General features: G+C 39.8%; 1 protein-coding gene across 2 annotated transcripts in view; it reads right to left on the bottom strand.

Moving 5' to 3' along the window:
- Positions 1–3371: 3371 nt before the first annotated feature.
- Positions 3372–26261, bottom strand: part of LOC129442895 (single-stranded DNA-binding protein 2) — a 111433-nt gene continuing 88543 nt past the window's right edge. For both annotated transcript variants that reach the window (XM_055203210.2, XM_055203209.2), the window contains 10 exons: positions 25280–25347; positions 22065–22129; positions 21924–21969; positions 8220–8255; positions 7851–7905; positions 5195–5265; positions 4294–4372; positions 4164–4192; positions 3970–4071; positions 3372–3549 (listed from right to left, as the gene is read on the bottom strand). In XM_055203210.2, coding sequence (XP_055059185.1) covers positions 3520–3549; positions 3970–4071; positions 4164–4192; positions 4294–4372; positions 5195–5265; positions 7851–7905; positions 8220–8255; positions 21924–21969; positions 22065–22129; positions 25280–25347 — 581 coding nt within the window. In that variant the 3' untranslated portion in view covers positions 3372–3519. The remainder of the gene's footprint in view (positions 3550–3969; positions 4072–4163; positions 4193–4293; positions 4373–5194; positions 5266–7850; positions 7906–8219; positions 8256–21923; positions 21970–22064; positions 22130–25279; positions 25348–26261) is intronic.

Raw genomic sequence — 26261 nt, forward strand, 5'->3', positions numbered from 1 at the left:
AAAATAACAAAAACTATGACACATGAAACAAAACTTTCTTAAAGGGGACATTTCACAAGACTTTTTTAAAATCTTTGGTGTTCCCAGAGTACATATGTTAAGTCCTAGCACACAATGTTAAAACTGCCACTTTGTAGGTGTGAGCAAAAATGTGCCGTTTTGGGGTGTCCTTTTAAATGCAAATGAGCTGATCTCTGCACTAAATAGCAGTGCCGTGGTTGGATAGTGCAGATTAAAGGGCGGTATTAGCCCCTTCTGACATCACAAGGGGAGTCACATTTCAATGACCTTTTTTCACATGCTTGCAGAGAATGGTGTACCAAAACTAAGTTATAGGGTTGTACTTTATCACATTTTCTATGTTGATACTTAAACATAGAAAAAGTCAGATTTTCATTATACGTCCCCTTAAATGATGTCATGAAATACAGTTATTCGGTAATTCCAGAAGGTCACGTCATACAGTATTAGTGACTCCTAAACCATAAGCTCAGAGAAGGGCTGGCAAACGTTAGATAGAGGATGTGGCTAAAACCACTGACATCTAGAAGGGTCTTTGCTGACAACTGGGTGATCAGTTTCCAGGTCACATGGTCCATTTAAAGCTGCAGTGCAATATTTAAAAATTGCAAAAATAAAACACTTTTGAAAAAAAACATACATATTCTAGTTATATGTATATTATTTAGTTCGTAAGGGTGTCACTGAATGTTTTAAAGGGATAGTTCGGCCAAAAATGATATTAAACCCATGATTTACTCACCCCCAAGCCGTCCGAGATGCATATCATTTTTCAGATTATTTTAGAAAATGTCTTAGATGTTTCAGTTAATCAAATGTAAAGCCACAGGGTCCACGTCCTTCAAGTCCAAAAAATGTTCATCCATCCCTCACAAAACAAATCCAAACGCCTCCACGATGACAAACAAAGGCCCTCCGAGGGCAATCCAAGCCGTCCCGCTGGAGAAATATCCATATACAAAACTTCACAAACGAAAACAACCAGCTGCCGATAACTCCGCCATCTTAAACTCCTCTGTATTCAGAAAAGAGTCTCAGCGTAGTGTACGCACTTTTCTGCGTAAACTGCGTACGCTTGCATCTTGAATGTGGACGCGACTAAGATGGCGGCGTTACCAGAAGCTAGCCACTTTCGTCTATAAAGCTCTAAATATGGATATTTCTACAACAAAACGGTGCGGACCACCCCCAGAAGGCCCCCGTTTATCATCGTGGAGTCGCCTGGATCCACTTTGTGAAGGATGGATGCACGTTTTCTGGACCCGAAGGAGGTGGACCCCGCAACTCAAAATTTGATTAACTGAAAGATCTTAAACATTTTCTAAAATAACTGAAAATGTCTTAGTCTAAAAAACAATGGACATATGCATCTCAGACGGCTTGGGGGTGAGTAAATCATGGATCCAATATAATCTTTGGCCGAACTATCCCCTTGAAGGTGCCTATAAATAAAATGCATTATTTTAATTCTCAGTTAATCCCACCGTAAATTCTGGGTGATTCGTGTTTCTATATCAGGCCACTGCAATTTTGTTTTGTGAAAAATTTTAATTTGTAAAAAATAGCAAAATACGTACCCGTACCCTTTAAAAAGGTCCTAACATGTACCCTTAGGTACACATATGCATACATTTGGTACCAATATGTAAGTTTGAGATGCTAATACTGTAATTATCTCTGAGGTACTTTAGCTGCAAAGCAGTATTTTTTGAAAGGGTAGCGCCCCAGTGACACCTTTACATATTTTGACCATTCAGGCTAACATATGCGCTGACAAATATGTATATTAAGTGTAGCCTATATTAATTAGCGTATATTTGTACTTTACATTTACAATTATTATTAACACTGTATTCATGCACTGTAAAAAAGTTTGTTCAACTTAAAGTAATTAACCTGGTTGCCTTACATTTTGGAGGTAACTAATATTTTAAGGCAACCAGGTAACTTACCTTTTTAAGTTGAACCAACAAATATTTTTTTACAGTGTGGACAGTACCTTTATAATAAACAAAATGTGTTTCAGGAGTCTATTCCCACGCCAGGACCTTTCCTACGAATGCACCCAGCTAACAGGAATCTCATCAGTACTGAAATATCACAGCGTGTCTGTCACCCTGTACATGCAGGAGGAAACGTGGGTCAGCAAATCTTGTGGAGGTATCTTAAGACTGGCATATTTACAAGTGTACAATATGTCCAGAAGAGTTGCATGCAAAATATGTGCATGATAAATCAACTAATAAAGAAAACAAATAAATAAATTGAAAAATGTAGGGCTTTTCACACCGCACTTAATCCTGGGGTATCCTATCTTTAAACTGACCATGTAGCGACCAATTTGTTTTTGCATGTTTAAGGTGATTCAGAAACAACTAGAGCAAACTGCGTTTGTATCATTTTGGTATATTTGTCACCTTTTTTGTTACTTTATAAATTTGCAAATAGGAATGGTGCACAGATGCACATAAAACCTGAATATCCAGGATTAATTATTAACCTGGGGTAAAGTATAAACAGCGTAAAACATGCAACCAAATAACCCGGGGTTAAGTATTTTAAGTGTAAAAAACCCTAGCGCAGATACTGTAGTATAAGATGTTGTCTTTCGTGGATGGAGTCGTCTTTGAGTATATCACAGTAAACAGCCGTTTCTGCAATGTTTTTGACCCTTTACTAACAGTTCAACGGTTAACCAAAGTCGTGTCTGATGGCTCTTTCTCATCCTCAGATGTTTGGACAAAAATGGCGTCTCCTGTGACTGCGCTTTTACACAGCTGTATTTCAGAGATGTATTCTCAAATGTGTGGCAATGAGAATTGAAACAACGAGAGATGAAACACAAAACGCAGCACAGATTGCAAGTCATGTTATTGTGCATTATGGGTGTGTGCTTTTCTCCAAATCACGGTTTACATACGATGTGTCCCTTCCGAAAAAAACAAACCTAATCAGTAACCATCATTACAATATTAATAAAAAATTAAAAATCAACAATTCATAATAATACAATACATACACAGAATAACGAGTTGCCAAACCCATCAGCGTGAGTTTCCTTTTGCATTACAAATGTACACAATAAAATGGAGGATAAAGTATCAGATATCTTCCGACTGCATCCATTCAAGATAAAAAAAACTCAATTAAAAAGTGGAGTGAGTTCATAAAGACGAAGTGTGGTCTGCTATAGTATGGGGAGACCGGTGACACACACCTGCCGTCCTACATGTGTTCAGCCCCGTCAGTGTCCTGAGCCAGACAGGAAGTCCGGGAGGCAGGAAGTGTCAGTCAACAAGTTCTTCCTGTGGCTCTGGGGCCGTTTCCTGGGATGAACCGCCTTCATATGAGTCCTGTGCTCACGGGGCATCCCAGAGGGCTGTGTGGTGAGGTCCGAGTGTCGTGGGCGGAGTAGCGAGGTGGCGGGGGTTAAAAAGGAACCAGGGATTTAAAAATTAAACAAAACTTAAAGCCCAAATAAAAAATACAAACAGGAAATCACACACTCATCGTCATGTTGGGTGAATACTGGAAAGAGAAAAAGGGAAGGGAGGATATATAGTGAAGGTGAGATCATGAGATACTCCACACAGTGCAAATACAAGATGGTATTGTGTCATCACTTTCTCAAAATTTGCATTGACAAAGCAGTAACCAATAGACAGGACACTTTGATATCCAAACCCTAAAGCAGGCCTTTTCAACATTCAAAGTCCTGCCCTGTCTAGGAAACTGCTGGTCCTTCAATACAAAAGCTATGTCCAGCATTCACTCTTGGTCTTAATTTGTAATTTACAAATCCAATTAGGTTCTCTAACAAATTTAGTTTTAATTTTATAGGCCAGTCCGCTATTATGTTCAGCCTTTTAAGTGCCTGCTGGGCGGAGCTGCATGATTGACAGGTGAGAGGAGTGTCAGGACTTCGGGTTTGGGTCAAACTCTACTCACACTTTCACTTTGGAATGGGTTGAGGAAGTTGCCCCCCATTTCTCCGTCGTCTCGCGGTGTACCTGGAGGGTTGTTCATGCCTGCCATGTTATTGGGGGAGTTCTGATATAAAAAAAAAGAGACAAAATCAATTGATGGGTATGATGTCACTTCCTCAGATGGCTGACCAACAAACAAACTTAAATACTTCTTACCTTTGGCAACCCGTCCATGTCAGCAGAACCTGTCAAAAAAACATAATAATTAATAAATTATACACTATTTTATATATACATTTACATTGACTTCTATTTTATTTTTTATCTATCTGTTTACATTTTTTACCTAATGATCCATTCATATGATGGGGTTCCATGCCACCCATACCTCCCATCGGACCATCCGGACCAGGACCCATGGGGAACTGAGAAAGAGAAACCGTTACAATCAACCCAACACTTGTAAATAACGGGGCATTGTATTGCTTAGATGTCATTTTGCGTGTTAATGCATTATTAAGCTCCTTGAGAACGGTCTATATAATCGCTGTATAAAGCACAAAATTATTATTATTTTTAGTAATTGTTATGTAGGACAGATCTATTCGGCCGGTTGCGTACACGTTTTAAACTAGCCTTACAAGTTAGTCAATACATTTTTTCTTGAAAACCGTTCATAGCTGTTTGAAGGTCCATTGTGTTTTTTTAGTGGCATCTAGTGGTGAGATTGCGAATTGCAACCAACAGCTCAGTCCATAGCTCAATTTCGAAATGCAACGAGAAGCTACGGTAGCTGCCAAAGGACAAACATGTCATTGTCTGAGACAAAGTAGGGATGAAACACGCTACTGTAGAAACATGACGTCAACTTCCATGTATGTAGATAAAAATGGCTCGTTCTAAGGTAATAAAAACAATACAATTCATTATGTAACGTCTTTATACACCACTGACAATATAGTTTTGTATATTATATTGCATTTCTGTCAAGAGATCTTTCTAAAAGTCCCACATTGCACCTTTAAAATGTATACTGGTCTCATTTCAATTTGAAAAGCAAGACTGATAAGCCCTAACTAGTTCTTAAGACACAGTCTTAATTTACCAGCTGTGTTTATGCAACTGGCCCCAGGTCATGTGATCTTAACATTGGTGTCTATTATCCCTAAAACTTTATAAATGAGCTAAAGCTTTATTTTAGAGGTTTAACTGGGATCTTTCTGTAAGAAAAGCGATTCAATGCTTACGTTGGGTCTGTTGCCTCCCGGTCCGATGGGGTTCATCATCGTATAGATGTTCTCGCTGGAGTTTGTGGAGTCTGGAAAAGAACAGAGAGCTGTTTAAATTATATTAGGGCATTTAAGACGTTTTTACAAACACACCTTATACAAAGAACAACACTGGTGTGCATTTGGGACGAAACAATGGCACTGAAACATGTTAAGATATGTGAATGCAAGATGTTTTTAAATGAAGGCAGCCAAACATGCATTTTAGTCTGGGACTAGGATAAGCTCTGTCCCCATAATCTCCTAATGGAGGAGACTAAAGTAAGGTGACCAGACGTCCCCATTTTCTTGGTGCTCTGAAGCCGACTGGAGCTGTCCCCGGAAATGTCCCCGTTTTACAGGACATCCAAAACAACCAGCAAATACACTGAAAAACCCGTTCAACATTTAGCCTTTGGACTACCAGACTGAAGCAATCATGTAATGATTATTTTCACCAGCAGAGGGGGGTCCAAGCTACACTGATGATCGTACGTCACCGCTTTAGCGATAAATTATTGAGAGACATTAAAAAGCGTCAGGAAGTTATCATCAATCATGTTATCAAAAGTCGTACTTTTGAAGTAAATTTGATGAGGTATGTCATATCTGTGCATTGTATAAATTATATATATGTTTTGATATACAGAAATTGTCCAATTAATTGAATTAGAAACACTGCAAAAAATGACTTTCTTGTTTAATAATTTCAGAATAAATATAAAAAAATTCTTAAAATCAAGGTGCATTTTTTTTTGATGAGCAAAATGACTTAACCCTTTAACTGGCGCAGCCCTTTTTGAGTGGGGGGTTGGTGAAAAGGTGATATACACCTTTAAATTAGTATAACTCTGGCCTTTTTTTTGGTCTAATTTTGGTTTTAATTTTGGTGATTTTTTTGTTTTAAAGAAGACACTTCAACGTTTTTTAGGGAAGTGTCTGGAGGTGAAAATATTCATTTTTTTAAAGCAGTTTACATTTATTTGTAATAAATAAAAATGCAATATAGTATTATTTTTAATACATAAAATTGTCAAAAAACTGAGGTTTGTGCTGGTTTGCTATGAGGTTTGCTGCATACTTGTGTCACAAATGAATAAATTACAGTTACTGCATTATTATTACTGCTAAAAGGTTTTGAAATATGAAAACTACATTCTTAGACCTTTCCAACAATATATAGTTTGTCGTGATAGATTCACATTTACATAGAAAATATTGAAATAAATGTAGGTGTCCTGCTCACGGGACAGCGCCAATTAACGGGTTAAAGGTGTAGCGGAGGATTTTCTCAAATTTTAGAAAAGAAATGCTTTCTCCATTTAAAAAAAAAATGCAATTGCTCAACACTCCTGATTGACAACTAGGAGGACGAATAGTCTTGATGATCCACACAGAAAAAGAAAATCCTCTGCAATACCTTTAAAGCTACACTCCAAAAAATGATTTTCAAGAAAAAAAATTATCAGTATTTTCGTCTTGTTTTCAGTAAAAATATCAAAAAATCTTAAATTAAGATGCTTTTTCTTGATGAGCAAAACGACCCAAGAAAATAAGTCTAGTTTTTAGACTAAAAATATCAAATTTAAGTGATTTTGTGCATAAAACAAGCAAATGAATCTGGCAATGGGGTAAGCTAATTTTTCTTGAATAAAGTGTTTTAAGAAAAATTTTCAAGATTTTTTTTGCTTACCCCATTGGCAGATTTTTTTGCTTGTTTTATGCACAAAATCACTTAAATTTGATATTTTTGGTCTAAAAACTAGACTTATTTTTTTGGGTGTTTTTGATTATCAAGAAAAAGCATCTTAATTTAAGGATTTTTAGATATTTTTACTGAAAACAGCACAAAAATACTAAGAATTTTTTTCTTGAAAATCAATTTTTGCAGTGTATGAAATTATTTTCATTGATGATTTTGCACATCAAGGAAATGCATCTTGATTTAAGAATTTTTAGATATTTATACTGAAAAAAAAAAACTTAGTAAGAAAGTCATTTTTTTGCACTGAACCCACAAAAAAAATATGAAAACATTCACAAAAGATTTTGTACTCGTGTTTTAATTCATTAATAACAACAAATTAGATTTTAATGATATTTTGACCATTGAACTCGGAAAAGTCCCCGGTTTTCATTTTAAAAATCTGGTCACCTTAGACTAGAGTCTCACCCAAGCATATTCAGACTGCCCGAACACGCAAGATCAATCCAAAACATGACTGGGTTCAATTTAACACTATAATAAATGTGTTCTTTTAATGATTTATGGATTCTGAGAGAGAAAGAGACACCTCACACCCATAATCTGTGGTTCAAGATCAAACAGTAGCGTGTGAAGTGAAATAATTATTAGTGGAATAGTGGAAAAGGGAAGTGAAGTCACATGTTGTCCTGCCAAGAAAGGTACAGGTAACCTTGAAATCATATTGGCTGTTGGGTACGGAGGGACGAGAAAGGGTGCTAAACAGGGTGTTTGTGAAGGACTGAGCACTGAATTGTTCCTGTTGTGCTTATTATGAAAGCTGCGTATATGTGAATGACATGCGATGGGGTCCTGTATAGCTCAGTGGTAGAGCAATGCATTTGCAGTGCAAAAGGTCATGAGTTTGAAGACGCAGCGGATCTACTGTACCTCCTGGGCTTGGCATTATGGGAGTTCCTGGTGGACCACCTCCTCCTGGAGGACCCTGAGGGAGCGAACACACACACAAAGCTGTGTTTAGCTTCTTATTGTGTAATAATAGGTGCAGAACTACAAAAGCGATTCTTAAACAAAGACACCGGGGAACCATTAAGCTGCTTTGACTAATGTACAGATTTTTTACTTTTTAAGAGAAGCGCCGCTAGGGACGGAACCAAGCAGGATAGTAATTGCTCAGGAACAAAAATCAATGCATTTAGAAACTTTAATATGTGCTTGGTTATGCTTTCAGTGTTCAAAGGTAAACTACTTTTGTAGTCCTTCTGAACAAGATGAATGGTCTTCATGTGCGGTACTCACCACATAGTTGCCTGGAGATGAGGAGGAGTATGCTATCTGTCAACACAAATGAAAGATCATAAATATATTTGTAAACATGTAAGCGAAATCATCAATCGTAAAGCTCCAAATAAAGTTTCATAACTGTTATTTAGGATTATTCGATTAAATAATTCACGCTCATTTGTTTGCTTATTTTACATTGCACAGAATATTGTTGTAGGATCATCTGACACCACTTACACTGCAAAAAATGAATGTCTTTGTTAGTATTTTAGTCTTGTTTTTTATATAAATATCTGAAAATTCTTACATTAAGATACATTTACTTGGCAAGCAAGTGGCTTAAGATATTAAGTCTTGTTTATTGAAATAAATGATGAAAATCAAGAGGTTTCTTACTTAAAATAAGTCAAAATATCTGCCACTGCAGCAAGAAAAATAAACTTAAATTCAGTTTGTTGAATTAAGTTGAAACTGATATTAAGTTTATTTTTCTTACTGCACTGGCAGATATTTGACTTATTTTAAGTAAGAAACCTTTTGATTTTAATAATTTAAGCCACTTGCTTACCAAGTAAATGTATCTCAATTTAAGAATTTTCAGATTTTATATTAGAAAACAAGACAAAAAAACTAAGTAAAAAATTCTTAGTATTTTTGTCTTGTTTTCAGTAAAAATATCTAAAAATTCTTAAATTAAAATGGTTTTTCTTGATGAGCAAAACTACGGAGCCCGTAAGGGGACACTTTGGTGAATATTTTTAGACCACACTATTGCGTTCCCGCGCGGTACTTTTGCGTTCCCTCGCGGTGCTTTTTGCGTTCCCTCGCGGGGCTTTTGCGTTCCCCCGGGAGACCTTTTGCGTTCGCTCGCAAAAAGAGAATACTGTTTTCGCGAGAAAGCACCGCGCTTCACAGCGTCACCTGAGGCAGTTCATTAGGCATTGGCATCATTGATGCCCACTGTTTGAAGATATGATATATAACTACTGTTATTAAAGAATTATACAGTATTTCTTTGTATTTAAGTCCAAGTTCAAATGAACAGTGGCATGTAAGACTAGTCTTGCATATTTAATTCACTCCAAAATGGTCTAGTATTGTCACTTAACTTATGCTGCTTGACTTCTCAGCATAAAGATCATTATTAAATTAATATAAAATATTATTTCAAATTTAGAAATAGGCTACCCCATGCCATCTAATAAAGAAGTGGGTACTCCGTGCGTGCCGTGTGCCCGGCGCTGCGCCGTGTGGCGTCATTGATGTCCGCTGTAGATATATAACTACTGTTATTAAATAATTATATTGTGTTTCTTTGTGTTTGGGTCCAGGTTCAAAGTGGGACTCTATAGGCCTCTCCATTCTGAAATGGTTTATTCATTCACGGTGGAGCGGTTTATGGAGTTTTGTTTTGAGCTTGGACATAGGTACAGAAGATACAATATAATTATTTAATAACAAAGTTATATATCTACTAACAGCGGACATCGGGGATGCCGTGTGGCCCGGCGTTGCGTTGCCCCCTCGGATCTGGTTTGTGCATTTTTGTATTCATGGTTAAAATGTTCAACCTTTTGATTTAAATAATAATTTAACCCTATCCCCATATGGGATTTAAAATGTTCAGTGACATTACTGTCAGATTCAAACGTCTTTCGCGCTGGGCCGGGCGGACGGGCTCGGCGCTGTCATGTGGCAACACTATGCACTGTTTTCAACCTCGTGATGTTTGTTTTGGATGTCAGACATTTAAATACACATAAGAACTGGTAAAACAATAGCCTACATTTAGTTTGTAAAATACACACTGATGTCTGTGGAAGCAGCAATACAAATCTATTCAAATAAGATAGTAATTTGCAAGTAGTAAATAAATATTCTTTTCAAATAATAATAATAATTTGCCGACGTATCAGACAAACACAGTGGAAGTATAAAGTTTGCTTTGTGGTTTTAAAGGTTATAATGATACATGTTTGAAGGACGGGGATGCGCACCTCCCTTGCGGGAGGTGGGTGTGCTTAAATCTGTACTTTTATGGGGTGTACTTTTTACATAAATATAACAGGCTTGGGTGCACTTGGATGTGAATTGGGTGCAATGTTTTCGGCGCGCTGGGTGCACATTGAATGTAATTAATTTCAAATATATTAAGTTGAAATAAAATGTAATAAGGTGCCTATAGGCCCGGCTGCAGGATGAAATGACTGAGGGGGCATTTGAAATTGTTGGGGGCTTAATTTATACCATCAATGAATAATACACATTGAGATCTCGCTTTGGAACGACATATTTTTTATATGAAGCGCTCCATAAAACACTCCATATGCAGCTGCACAGGTAACCAGAAACTCACTAGCAAAATTTAAACAGCGTAATAATCCATATTGTAGACGAGAGTATTCACAGCAATGGCAATATCCTCACAACATTATTTTTGATCAAAACTTTATTTTGTTTTTATTTATATTAAAAAAAAAAATTCAAAGGAACTGTATTCTTACAGTTATTCAAAGATGCACACATTATTCCGCGATTTGAATAATAGACGAGAGTATTCATATAACGGCAATGAACGTCTCATATGGCAATAAATATCTACATATAACTTAACACAACAGCATGATGAAATTAATAAACGGATAAGGAAGCTTGACATGTAAATTGTATTATTATTACCTTAAACACAGCAATATTACTGAAATAAACTCGTAAATGCGCAAAACACGTTAACCGCATTAACAAGTCTAAGCAATAAAAGTGGAAAAGACATTATTATCTCTTAAAACTTTATATGACAAAAATTATATTTAAAGGAAATGTATTCTTACAATTATTTAAAGATGCACAAATAATTCCATATATTATTTCCTGTTTAAGAGCACGTTCGTCGGCCTCGCTCTGTTATGTAATAGCTGCTTGACAGCCCTTGTGAAAAATTAGCGTGCTTAAGTGTATTGAAAGCGTACTTTTGTGTGCTTAAAACAATAAGAGTATACTTTGTGAGAAGTGCACTTGCTGATAATATAATATAATTAAAATTAAAGACCACTTAATGTACTTAAATTGAATACACTTTAATGACACTATTTATTAACACACTTAAGTGCACTTTTCTTAAGTTTAACTTAAAGAAAGTACACTATCATGACAATATTTCTAAACACATTTAATAAATGATAATTAGACTGAAGTGACCTACCAAAGGATTTGTTAATTTAAAGTTCATGCAGTTCTTTTTTGTTGTCTGTTAAAATGTTAAAAAATAATAACTTTGAGTTTGTTTGTTTTTTCTAAGGGATGCAATTATTCAATATTGATACTTGTTTGATTCTAATTTTACAATATTAAACTAAGAGTTTTTTTTAATTTTTTTTAATTTTTTGTATTTGTTTGGACATATACAACTCATTATTCATTTATTAAATGTACTTTTGCAAAACAAAAAATTCGATTCATAATTATTTGACTACCAAACTGGGCCGGGTTTCCCAAAAGCATCGTAAGGCTAAGTAGATCGTAAAAACGATCGTACGAATCATCTTAGAATTACGGGCTGTTTCCCAAAAGCTTCGTAACTTAAGTTGCACTTGAAAATCATCGTAGATCTACGAGTGCTCTGGAGTAATCGTTCATTAATAAGTGCATCGTAAGACAACAGAGTTACAATGTCACCTACAGGACAACCAGCAAATTGCACTCCTGCAATGACGATAATGTAATGTTTTAAATGTTTATTTATTTATTGGGTTCTTCTTTGTTTATTTAATATTAAATATATAATATAATATATTTAAAATTCAAATGAGAAATCAAATTTAAATGACTAAACATAAATTAATAAAGAAGGAAAACGTATTTTGTACAAGTTGGTAAAAGTTTTTTGTATTTTGGTAAAAGTTGGTATACCAAATTGATAAATGGTTCATACCGATTGCTGCTATAATTCATCTAAACATTGTTTTGAAGGGAAATTGCATCTAATTAAAGAAACCAAATAAATATTTACGGTACAATGCAATAATCCATAATAATAAATAAACATAGATAATAAACAGCAAATTATATTAATAATCTAAAACGCAGAAAGCATTTCGCAGTGGTACGAGTCCTAACTAAATACGGAAAAGAATATTTAATAAATTATTAAAACATTTAAAAAGTCTTGAACAATAATGAAAATATATTATTAAAAATATTAGTGCACATCGGCTGAAGATCATTAGCCTAAAGAAACTTCTGCTACGAATTCGAGTCATTCTACTGGTGACATTTCAGCACTTGACAAATGGATAGCGACTCGTAAGTAGCACTTAAAACCCAGCTGCGAGCGATCGTTTCACGTGCATCTTTGGGAAACGCACGTAAATGAACAACGAATGTTTGTTAAGTAGCTCGTAGAAAGCGCTCTTAAGTGCTAAGTTCAATCGTTATCGGGAAACCCAGCCCTGTTTTATTGTCAGTGTAAGCATTGTGGTTTTTGTTTGTTTGTAATGCATTAAACTGAAATGAATACGTATTTTAATTAACTAGATTTGTTTTTCAGTATTTTGAGAAGTACATACAAGTAGTTAAAGTACATACTGTAGAAAGATGCATTGAAATCGCTTTACTGCACTGAAATCACAGTTCAACTGATTGAATTTAATTTTATATTTTTGAATTTATTTGGCAAATTTGTATTTGAAACATTACATTTTATTAATAATTAAATGTACTGTTATATACTTTAACTTATTTTTAATTTCACATTAATTGCTTGACAGCAGATTGAATAGTGCACTTTAACTATATTTTAAAAACACTAGAAGCAATTATGAAAGTAAATATAAAGTTGTATTAAAGACCCACATAAGTTGTTGCAATAATGGGCAACTTATTGGTTTTATTTTCAACTTAATGTGTGATACATTTGAAATTAATTACACTTAATTTGTATTCATTTCGCTGAAAACATCGGATTTAATCCACACTTAAGTTTATTGTTAACCGACATTAAAGTGTATTTTAAGTCACATTAATTTCATGTCATTATATTGTGTAGTGCACTTTAAGTAGCCTATATTGTAAAAACACTAGAAGCAATTATGAAAGTAGATATAAAGTTGTAATAAAGTAACAATTAAGTTAACTCTTAATGGCAACTTATTACAGTTTATTTCAACTTAATATATGATATATTTGAGGTTGGTTGCATTTGATGTGCATTCAGTGCGCCGAGGGGATTGCATTTAGTTCACACTTAACTGTATTAAAGTATATTATATTTATGTAATAAGTACACTTTATAAAATTACATTTAAGCACGCTTATTTTTCGCAAGGGAGAAGCGCATCCCCGTCTTTTCATTATAGCCTTTATAACAATAAAGTAAACTTTATACTTCCACTGTGTTTGTCTGATACGTCGGCAAATTATTATTATTATTTGAAAATAATATTTATTTATTATTTGCAAATTACTATCTTATTTGAATAGATTTGTATTGCTGCTTCCACAGACATCAGTGTGTATTTTACAAACTAAATGTAGGCTATTGTTTTACCAGTTCTTATGTGTATTTAAATGTCTGAAATCTAAAATAAACATTATGAGCTTGAAAACACTGCATGTTGCTATATATGACAGCGCTGAGCTCGTCCGTCTGGCTCAGCGCGAAAGACGTTTGAATCTGACAGTAATGTCACTGAACATTTTAAATCCCATATGGGCATAAGGTTAAATTATTATTTAAATCAAAAGGTTGAACATTTTAACCATGAATACAAAAATGAAACAGAGGGGGTACAAATCAGATCCGAGGGGCAATGCAACGCCGGGCCATATGGCATCATTGATGTACGCCGTTAGATATATAACTTTGTTATTAAATAATTATATTGTGTTTTTTGTGTTTGTGTCCAAGTTCAAAACAAAACTCTACAAACCGCTCCACTGCAAATGTATATAAACCATTTCACAATGGAGAGGTTCATAGAGTTTTATTTTGAACTTGGACTTGAGTACAGAGAAATACAATATAATTATTTAATAACAGTAGTTATATATCTATTAACAGCGGACATCAATGATGCCATATGGTGTAGTGCTGGGTACACGGCACACACGGAGTACCCACTTCTTTATTAGATGGCATGGGGTAGCCTATTTCTAAATTTGAAATATTTAATATTAATTTAATAATGATCTTTATGCTGAGAAGTCAAGCAGCATAAGTTAAGTGACAATACTAGACCATTTTGGAGTGAACTAAATATGCAAGACTAGTCTTACATGCCACTGTTCATTTGAACTTGGACTTAAATACAAAGAAATACTGTATAATTCTTTAATAACAGTAGATCTGTTTCGACCTCACTCTGACCGTCACCACGGTCCAAAAAGGAATGACCACCCTCGTTCTGCCCATCACCGAGACCATATGTCAACAAAGTCATGTCCATGACCTCCGGAAGCAGAACGACCCGCGTCTATAAATAGCAGAGAATGCTCCCGGTTCAGTCTCTCACCTTGATCGCCTCATACGAGACCGTGAGTAAGAGAATACGTATTCAGGTAAGAAATTCCTGACTGTTTTCTTGTTGCATTCCACTAATTCGCTACCTAAACGGTGCGGGTGCCTTGTGCCCCCGAGAATTGTTGTGGTTTGTGTATTGACTTATTATTTTTAGGTATATACCTTTCATTTAAACTTATATGCACTAGATTTCTGGGTAATTTAAGTTGTTTATCCGTGTGCCTCTACTGCTGTTCGCAGCCGTGGGCTTTGTGCGAGCCCACTAAGTGCGTTCGCGCGCTGGTGTGGGCCGCCATTTTACCTGTGTTTGTATTTACTGCTGTTTTCAGCTGGTATATTGTGTCTGCTGCTAGTGCTATTTTTTGTTGAATTATTTGGTTGGGGGCTGTTTTTTCCAGTACATTATAAACAGCCCTGTTATTATTTTGTTTTCTGTTCACTATTTCAGTCTGTTAGGTGCGTTTACGTGCTGGTGCGGGCTGTGGCAGTATTTCCCCACACCCTATACCCCTGTTCACAGCTGGTAAGGGGTTAGTGTGTGCCTGCTAAGTGCATTCGTGCGCCGGTGCGGGCCATCATAATACTGTGTGTTGTGCTTTTCTGCTCTTAGGTGCTTTTTTTCGCCTTGAGTGGCGGCTACAATCACACTTTTTCCTGCAATACTCCCCTCTGACACACCCTATACCCCTGTTTGCAGCTGGTGGGGCTAGTGTGCGACCGCTAAGTGCATTCGTGCGCTGGTGCGGCCCACCGTATTACCTTGGCGGATTGCTGGAGGAGGACTCCACGCATTATATTGGGATTCTGTGTTGCTGCAATGGCTTCCCACTACAGCAGGATCTGCAACGCCTCCATGAGTTCCAGGGATGGGCACAGGGAGTGCCCCACATGCCTTGGAGCTGCCCACGTGCTGGCAGACTTGGACAATCCCTGTAGTGCAGCCTCCGATCTCTCCAGGGACGAGCGACGGCGCCGGGCCAGCCAGGTGCGCGGCCATGTGCGTGAGGAAGGGAGCGGGAAGCGGCGCTCCCCTGACCAGCCGTCCCTCTCCAGTAGGCATGGGCATAAACACAAGCGCAAGCGTTCACGTTCGCGTGATCGACAGCGGGATTTCCCCCATGGAGTTACCCAGGTTGAGCCACCCAAATCTGTTAAGCCCCCTGCCTCAGCTGCGGTGGCAGAAAGCAGCAACACGGGGTCACTCGAGATCCTTGCTGCTCTGCAGGGTCTGTCACTGAGGTTTGACAAGTTAGAAGGTAACCTACAGGACTTATGACATGAGGATCCCCTCTCTTGCAGGCCGTTGAGGTTCGGCGAGGAGTAACATCAAGACTATGTATATGTGTTATCCCTATGCGCTTCACACACAGTGGTGGACGACACCACAGGTGGCGACGACCTCGAAGGGGAGCTATGTTCCAGCTCTGCTGAGCCAGCTGACGGCTCCACGGAGCCAGGAGAGGCCCCTGTCAGTTCCCTGATGTCACGGGTGCTGAGCGCTGCCAAGGTTTTGGGCCTTCAGGGACCTACATCTGCCCCGGCTCCCGCTGGAGGTGTTTGGGAGGGCATCTCCCGACCTGAACCACGGCCTTCTATACCTGTAGCAGATGACTATACTGCAATGCTGAGGTCATCATGGGGTACAAATTCGAAACGGCCCCAGTTTAATGCAGGTTGTCGCCAGCTGGCAAATGCTAGTTATCCGGTTGAAACTGGACTGGGGAACATGCCACCAGTTGAGTCGCCTATGGCTGCATTGACGTCTCTGGGGTTTTCCCGTGTATCCTCCGATCCACGGTGCCCTCGCAAGGAGTGTGCCAAGACGGACCGTCTGGTCACTAATTCCTTCAACGCATCAGCTCGAGCGGCCCGTATGGGTAACGCTCTAGCCATCACCCTGGCGGCTCTACGGAAGACACTGGGCCCAGACGATCATGATTCCAGGGCCCTGGTCGACGCGGCTCTGTCTTCCCACTCCCAGCTGACACGTGACGTGGGGGATGCTATGGCCTCTGCAGTGCTGTGTCGCAGACAAGTTTGGCTGGCACAAACCTCCCTGCCAGATGCCATCAGACAGGAGCTACTCAACCTCCCTGTGGTACCAGGACACGTCTTTCACCCTGGATTCCAGGAGGTGCTTGATCGGATTGAACGGACTGCAGCATCTAGGGAAGCTGTCCAGAGGGTTTGCTCTAGGTCTGCTTCAACTGCCGGCCGCCCACCTGTCAGTAGGTATAGGCTGCGGCAGCCTACCCGGCCTCCATCAGCAGGTGACAACCCAGAGGCACGGGACTGGCGATTTCGTGCACCTGACCGACGTACAGCCTCAAATTCCAGAATTAAGGGACGACGAGGACCACAGCGGGGCACAGGCAGGGGTGCAGGCCGCGGTGGCGGTCCTGCATAGGAGTTCCGGGTCGCCCGTCGATTGTCCTTCCCAGCTGTCACGGACCTCCTGGGAAGGCATTGTGCCAGACCCTTGGGTCGTGGCTACGGTGGCTCGCGGCTACCGATTACAATTTCGGCGGCGACCCCCAACGTTTTCAGGGATCAAGATAACGTCCGTAAAAGACCCTGTTTTAATGTCCGTCCTCGTCAAAGAGGTCCAGGAGTTACTTCTGAAAGGGGCCATCTCAGAAGTACCGCCCAGCGCACAGCTCACTGGGTTTTACTCCAAATACTTTATTGTTCCAAAAAAAGACGGCGGTCATCGGCCTGTTCTCGACCTCAGGCCCTTGAACCGATATCTCAAGGTGCTACCCTTCAAAATGGTCCACACAAGGGTGGTGATGCAGTCTATCCAGCAGGGGGAGTGGTTCACGTCCCTGGATCTGAAAGACGCCTACTTCCACGTCCCAATCTGTCCAGAACACCGGCCCTGCCTGCGCTTTGCCTTTCAAGGCAGGGTATTCCAGTTTCAGGTCCTTCCCTTTGGTCTTTCTCTGGCCCCAAGGGTCTTTACTCGCGTGGTGTCAGCTGTGCTGTCCCCCCTCCAGGCTCGAGGGTTGAAGATCTTGCCCTACCTGGACGATTGGCTCATGTGCGCCCCCTCTCAGGAGCAGGTAGTACGAGACACGAGCACAGTTCTGGCCCACATTCAAATGCTAGGCTTCACGGTCAACCACAGAAAGAGCAACCTGCAACCCCGCCAACAGACAGAGTTCCTCGGCATCTTTCTGGACTCGGTAAGCATGACTGCATCTCTCACTTCACAAAGAGCAGACAGCTTGATCAACATGACGAAGCAGTTCCACTTGGGCAGCCTTGTCACAGCTCACAGAGTTCAAAAGCTACTGGGCTTGGTGGCCGCAGCAGCAGCAGTGATTCCTCTGGGCCTGCTGAGGGCACGCCCCCTGCAGTGCTGGTTCAATGCTTTCCATCTTCACCCCAGAGACGACAGGCAGAGGAAACTGCGTATATCTCAAACCTTCATCAAAGCCCTACGCCCTTGGAGCAACCGGGAGTTCATTTTACAAGGTGTCCCACTGGGGGGCCTTCCCCACAGGAGGCAGGTCATCTCAACGGACGCGTCCCTGACAGGCTGGGGGGCTGTCTGGGAAGGAAGGGCAGTGAGGGGCACATGGCAGCCGCTGTGGATGAAGGAGCACATAAATGTCCTCGAGTTGAAGGCCATTCATCTTGCTCTTCAGAAATTCCTGCCAGAGTTGCAAGGCCAACATGTTCTGGTGAGGACAGACAGCACTTCGGCAGTGTATCATATCAATCACCAGGGAGGCACGAGGTCCCAGCGATGCCTCCAGGTGGCAGAGGAGTTGCTGATATGGGTATGGCCTCGATTTTCCTCACTGAGGGCAGTGCACATCCCAGGTGTGGAGAACAGAGCGGCCGACATTCTCTCCAGGACAGGGCCACTCCCGGGAGAGTGGAGGTTGAACACCGACGTAGTTGTTCAGATCTTGATGCGTTACGGTGTGGCCCAGATGGACCTCTTTGCTTCAGCGGAGACAACACACTGCCCAGAATGGTACTCCCTTATGGGGCAGGAGGGCAGTTCGGGCCTGGATGCTCTGTCGCAAGACTGGCCAACAGGCTTGTTATACGCTTTTCCTCCACTCCCTCTCATAGCTCAGGTTCTCCGACGGATCAGAGAGGGCCAACACTCAGTCCTGTTGGTCGCGCCACGGTGGCCGGCGAGGCCATGGTTCCCAGAACTCCTCCGGATGCTGCAGGGTCAGCCATGGCAGTTGCCGTGCAGAGCAGATCTCCTGACGCAAGCAGACGGGCGGATTTGGCATCCGAACCCGGGAGCCCTGCGTCTATGGGTTTGGCCCCTGCAGAGCCCATCGATGGACAGCTAGATAAGGCTGTACAGGAGACACTTAATAATGCCAGGGCCCCATCTACCAGAGCTGGCTACGCACTCAGATGGAGGATCTTTTCGGAGTGGTGTTTTGGCTTGGGCATCGAGCCAACGGTTTGTCCCGTGCCACAAGTATTATGCTTCTTGCAGTCCCATTTTGATCTGGGCAAAGCAGCCAGTACGATTAAGGTCTATGCTTCGGCCATTTCAGCTTTTCACCAGGGGGCAGATAACACATCCCTGGGTAGGCACCCTCTGATTAGCCGGTTCTTAAGGGGAGCCCGCCGGTTACGTCCAGGTCGCACTTTGCGGGCACCAAGCTGGGACCTGCCTACAGTTCTGACATCTCTCACTGAAGGTCCTTATGAGCCTATTGCAGACGCAGATCTACGGTCTTTGTCTCTTAAGACAGCATTTCTCTTGGCTCTCTGTTCAACCAAACGAGTCGGGGAGCTGTGTGCTCTCTCCGTTAGTGATGACTGTTTGAGGTGGCAGGCAGGGGGCACTGGCGTGTCACTCTGGCCGAATCCAGCTTTCCTGCCAAAAGTGCTTGATCAGCAGTCCATGAACAAGGTGTTGGAGCTGGCCCAATTCCAGCCTTCCGCTGCCTCACAGGCAGAGCATGACAAGCTTAGCACATTGTGTCCAGTCAGGGCCTTGAAAGCCTATCTGATCCGTACACAGGCTTTAAGAAGAACGCACTCTCAACTGTTTGTCTGTTATGGGGCGGCAAGGCAGGGACTGCCGCTTTCCAAACAGAGGTTATCTCATTGGCTGGTGGAGGTTATTTCCCATGCCTATAAGGCTCAGGGGATACCAGTTCCAACAGGTACAAGGGCTCATTCTACTAGGGGTATGGCTACATCTTGGGCTGCCCTCAAGGGTGTGGCAGCAAGCGACATCTGTGCAGCGGCTTCGTGGTCTACGCCATGCACTTTTACAAGATTTTACCGGGTGGATGTGACTCGACCAGCTCCGGTCGGCGACGCTGCCCTCATGTCTGTGACTGAGCGAGGTTCTAATTGATCCTGGGTTCCTCGCGACTCTGTTGGTATGTGTCATCCCTTTTTAGACCGTAGTGACGGTCAGAGTGAGGTCGAAACAGATCGTAGGTTACGCATGTAACCATGGATCTGTGAGACCGAGGGATGACCGTCACTATCCTTGTCGCTCGGACCATTCTGAGGCGCTCAAGGTAGGAGACTGAACCGGGAGCATTCTCTGCTATTTATAGACGCGGGTCGTTCTGCTTCCGGAGGTCATGGACATGACTTTGTTGACATATGGTCTCGGTGATAGGCAGAACGAAGGTGATCATTCCTTTTTAGACCGTAGTGACGGTCATCCCTCGGTCTCACAGATCCATGGTTACATGCGTAACCTACGTTATATCATATCTTCAAACAGTAGGCATCAATGATGCCATTGCCTAATGAACTGCCTCAGGTGACGCTGTGAAGCGCTGTGCTTTCTCGAGAAAACAGTATTCTCTTTTTGCGAGCGAACGCAAAAGGTTTCTCGGGGGAACGCAAAAGTTTTGCGAGGGAACGCAAAAAGTATTGCGAGGGAACGCAAAAGTATTGCGAGGGAACGCAAAAAGTATTGCGAGGGAACGCAAAAGTCTTGCGTGGGAACGCAAAAGTATTGCGTGGGAACGCAAAAGTATTGCGTGGGAACGCAATAGTGTGGTCTAAAAAAATACACCAAAGTGACCCCTTACGGGCTCCGTACAAAACAAACCAAGAAAATAGGTCTAGTTTTTAGACCAAAAATATCAAATTTAAGTGATTTTGTGAATAAAAAAAATCTGCCAATGGGGTAAGCAAAACATTTTTGAACATTTTACTTAAACACTAAATTCAAGAAAAAAATCAAGAAAATTTTGCTTACCCCATTGGCAGATTTTTTGCTTGTTTATGCACAAAATTACTTAAATTTGATATGTTTGGTCTAAAAAGTAGACCTATTTTCTTGGTTTGTTTTGCTCATCAAGAAAAAAAACATCTTAATTTAAGAAGTTTTAGATATTTTTACTGAAAAAAACACACAAATACTAAGAATTTTTTTCTTGAAATTCATTTTTTCCAGTGTAAGACATTCATGAATTCTTAGCATTTTTGTCTTGTTTTCAGTAAAAATATCTAAAAATCCTTAAATTAAGATGCTTTTTCTTGATGAGAAAAATTAGAAAATAAGTCTAGTTTTTAGACCAAAAATATCAAATTTAAGTGAATTTGTGCATAAAACAAACAAAAAAAATCTGTCAATGAGGTTAGCTATTTTTTCTTGAATTTTTTTTAATTTAGTGTTTAAGAGAAAATGTTCAAGAGTTTTTGCTTACCCCATTGGGAGATTTTTTTTGTTTGTTTTATGGAGAAAATCAATTAAATTTAATTTTTTTGGTCTAAAAACTAGAATTATTTTCTTGGGTCGTTTTGCTCAACAAGAAAAAGCATCTTAATTTAAGAATTTTTAGATATCTTTACTGAAAACCAGACAAAAATTCTAAGATTTTTTTTCTTGAAAATAATTTTTTGCAGTGTGTAACAATTAAATAAAGCACAGAGGATCACACTAAAGGTCTTCTCGGGACCAAAGATATGTACCCGACCCGAAACTCGACATGCATAAATATATATATATATATTTTTAAAGAAAGACCGGCCCTGAGACAAAATGAGACACGAGTCTGACCCGAATTTTAATTTTAAATTACCCGAGACCCGATGACGCTTTTATTATACCTGACCCGTGAACTTTTAGAACTGAAACCGCTCGGGTCGGACCTCGGGTTTTTGGATGTAAGTGAACCCGTGAAGACCTCTAGATCGCACCTCCATCTGTAGCTACAGAGAAGGTCTCGCTGATAAGGACAACTTACCGAGTTAGCATTCGGGTTTGGCCAGGGGCCACGTCCTCCAGGCCCCCTGTAAGGTAAGGGAGGGACAAAAGAAGATTAATAAACTCGCTTTAACAGGATTACAGAGACTGTTACTGGAGGCGTCAATGCTTGAAAACTCACATGTTCATGCCGGGCATCCCTGGACCACCTAGAGAGTTGGGAGGAGGTCTCATGCCCCCATAGCTCTGCAAAGGGTAAACACATTTTTTATTGAACACACTTTAATAATTGCGCCTTTGTGTCTGCAGCTTAAAGGAATATTTCACTTTCATAAAAAAATCTGATAATTTACTCACCCCCATGTCATCTTAAACGATCGTCATTTTCACACAAAAAAACTTCTTGTCTTGCACTAGCCGTGTGATGCACCAGCGTGACCTTACATATTACGTAATCACATCAAAAGGTCACACATGACGTTAGCAAAACTACCACTCCAGTGTTTACAAAAGTGGAGAAAAAGGACCGTTTAGACGTTATTGTATGTGGAATGATACTAATTAATGTCTTTGTGTCAGTTTTTTGTTTAAAATGGTCCACAAGTGTGCGTTTCACATATGTAATGTGTGACCCTTTGACGTAGTAAGACGTAAGGTTGCGCTGGCGTGTTACACGGCTAGTGCAGGAACGTGAACTTGTGGTTTAAAAGTACATATTTAAATGTTTTTTGACAAAAATGACAATAATTGCGCTAGATAAGACCCTTATGCCTCAGTTAAGATCATTTAGAGCCATATGAAGCTGCATTGAAACTGCAATTTTAAACTGCATTGAAACTGTAAACTCTTGAATGTTTTCCTCAAAAAACGTAATTTCTTCTCGACTAAACAAAGAAAGACATAAACCATCTTTGATGACATGGGGTGAGTAAATTATAGGGATCTGTGATTAACCTTTAGTGTCTGTACAGAATTTGTTCTTTGTAGTTAAAGGATTAGTCCATTTTCTTAAAAAAAATCCAGATAATTTACTCACCACCATGTCATCCAAAATAATAATGTCTTTCTTTATTCAGTTGAGAAGAAATTATGTTTTTGAGGAAAACATTTCAGGATTTTTCTCATTTTAATGGACTTTAATGGACCCCAACACTTAACAGTTTTAATGCAGTTTAAAATTGCAGTCTTAAAGGACTCTAAACAATCCCAAACGAGGCATAATTGTCATTTTTGGCAAGAAAAATAAAAAAATATGCACTTCTTGTCTTCCTCCGGTTGTGCGACTCACCAGAGCAACCTCACGTAATTGCGTAATGGCTTGGAAAGGTCACGTGTTACATATATGAAACGCAAATTTGTGGACCATTTTAAACAATAAACTGACACAAAGACATTAATTAGTATCATTCCACATACAACAACGTCGGAATGGTCCTTTATCTCCAAACTTGTAAACGCTGGGGCGTAGTTTCACATACGTCATCCGTGACCTCTTGACGTGATGACGTATTACGTGAGGTCGCGCTGGCGGTCACACGACTGAAGAAAGATGAGAAGTTGTGGTTTAAAAGTGCATATTTTTTATTTTTCTTGACAAAAATGACAATCGTTTCGCTAGATAAGACCCTTATGCCTCGTTTGGGATCGTTTAGATTCCTTTGAAACTGCAATTTTACACTGCATTACAACTGTTAAGTGTTGGGGTCCATTAAAGTCCATTAAAATGAGAAAATCCTGGAATGTTTTCCTCAAAAAACATAATTTCTTCTCGACTGAACAAAGAAAGACATCAAGATTTTGGATGACATGGTGGTGGGTAAATTATCTGGATTTTTTTTAAGAAAATGGACTAATCCTTTAAGACCAATCTGTGTAAGTAACATTTAATTTTTCTAAATGTTACATTAACACATTTTATACGTATAAAGTCTACTCTCCACTAAGATGTAAAATGTGACCCAGCCAGTGAAAACCCTGCTATAATTACATTATGAGACTTTAACCTGTATTTCCCAAACATTCAGGTAGAAAAGTTTGGGTACCCCTGCCTTAAAGAACCACTAGTTGCAATAGTAATGTTTCTGAGCGCAGCCTCAAAAAAGACAATGCAACAGACCTGATGTACTGCCATTTATTTACACTACACTGTGTTTTAATATCATCACATTCAAATCCGACTGCAAGCTCAATCTACAGAAATCTAAACATGATTTATATTCATCAGCACACTGGTACAGAAAACACAGCTTATCGACCACTATCGGCGATGGTCGAGTGAAAGTGATCCAACCAAGCAGGTTGGGAAGCGATCTACTACTCTATGCTAAATAAGTTCTGCTGAGGCAGACGGCGGCCCACCTGTCTGGCTGCCTGTGGGCGGAGGGCAAAGTGTGACAGAGGCATAGAGGCCTCGGGTTGTTTTATTCTAACCCGAGCCTTTGTTCCACGCTCTACACGTTTTGTCGAACAGATGCTGCACCAGCTGCCGATTTGTGAACCACCTCGCTCGCCAAAAGCGAGAATGACAGCGAGAGGGGCAGAAGAGGGAAGGACTTTGTTTTACAGCACAGGTGACAAATAAATAATAAGAGGGTTCAGGCTCTTAATTCTGCTGCCTTTGATGTCTTCAGTTGAGAATAAAGGATCACAAGAATGTGTAACTACCAAATGCGAGGGTACTCTGTCTTGCCCTACATGATTTTTGAATGCACCATATTGTCCCGAATATAAGACAATGTCTCTGAGCTCTAGATGATTACATGTCAATCATATTGTACACCCACAAACATGCAGTAGGTGGCGCCAAATACACAAACAAGTTCATCTGGACTGAAGCACCCTGATAAAGTAGTCGTTTACATTAAGGCAGACTTCTACGTTATTAAAATATTAATATGCAACCCTTTTTTCACAATGAGATGGAGAGCCTGAACTAACTGTTATTAAATCCAGATGGACTGCAGGTTATATATGGTACTGTATGCCATATTAAAAGTATTTCAGAATGTGGGGAACCAAACTGGTCCCCTCTGACATATGAAAAGTTTTTTCAAATTAAAGCATTCATTTTACAAAAGACAAGAGTTGGTCTTCAAAAAAAAATTTTTTCCAAAAGGTACGCTTTAAAAAAGTGAGGGGGGCCTTTATAATCAGGATCGTCTTATTCGGCACAATACAGAAATATTTTTGAACAGTTCTCAAAAGTACAGGGGAAGTTGGATACAGTAATTTCTGAATACTCTATTACTGTTTATGGGCCATATGGATACCCTCATCAGTGGTGTTTAATGATGACCATGGTTGTACAAAAGTTGATAATTCCAAATCGAAAGAAACAAATGTGTGAAAAAACTATTTGCAGCCATATGAGGATGAAACATGAAATAATGTGCTTACCTGAGGGCCCATGCCCCCCATCCCCCTGGGAGGATTCATTCTCATTGGGCCGCCCATGTTTGGATGTCCTAAAAAATACGATAACAGATATCAAGCAAGGTTATCCAAAGGTACACCCAAAAAATCTCATCCTAGCTCTATCATCATTAATCTCCTTTTTGATTAATTGGTGACATGATCTCATTTATTTAAATGGAAGCTTGGTGACTCGATAGTGACATTGGCGACAGGAATTGGGAGTGTCCAGCGACACAACAAAGTTGAGAAAATCGGGGGAAAATTCAGGAAGTTATGATTATTTGGGGATACACCTTCCTTAGTAGAAATAAATGAAGGAGGGTACTAGGGGTGACCCCGAATAGTCGAAGATTCGATGCATCGATAGGAGAAGCCTGATTCGACCTCCAATCTCACAGTCGAATCGTAGCAGATGTGTTTTGAAATGAGGATCATTCAATTTTGGCCGTATGGGTGCACACGTTATCTGATTTCACATATAACAGTTTTCTCCCAATATATTAATATACAGCATATTATTATAATCCTGCAAATAATATGTGAAGTATCAGCTTTCAATAAATATTTTTAAAATGCGTTAATAAATCCAACAATCCCTGTGACAGGGCTACACGTCCAAAAAGAGGTTCCTATGTTAATAAACCATTGCCTTTTTGTTTCTACATTTAAAAGACAAAGCTGGCAATTCTGGCTATACTTTCATTCTTTTAATAATTTCTTTATTTTATTTTATTTATAAATCACTCTGGGTTATCTGATTTATCTCTTTGGCTTTTGTTTTGTTTCCGTGCACTTGAGGCATTTTGCACATTTGTTCTGCACTTTGATACTTCTGACCTTATTTTATTAAACAAATATATATTTATTATAAACGTAAATTCTGATCTAATTTAAGTCTGTACATTTTGGATTGCTTTTCATTGTATCAATGTTGCGCTATTGCGTGCTGGCCATGCTTGCACAT

The sequence above is a fragment of the Misgurnus anguillicaudatus genome, chromosome 2 (genome assembly GCF_027580225.2).
Source record: "Misgurnus anguillicaudatus chromosome 2, ASM2758022v2, whole genome shotgun sequence".
NCBI classification, from domain to species: domain Eukaryota; kingdom Metazoa; phylum Chordata; class Actinopteri; order Cypriniformes; family Cobitidae; genus Misgurnus; species Misgurnus anguillicaudatus.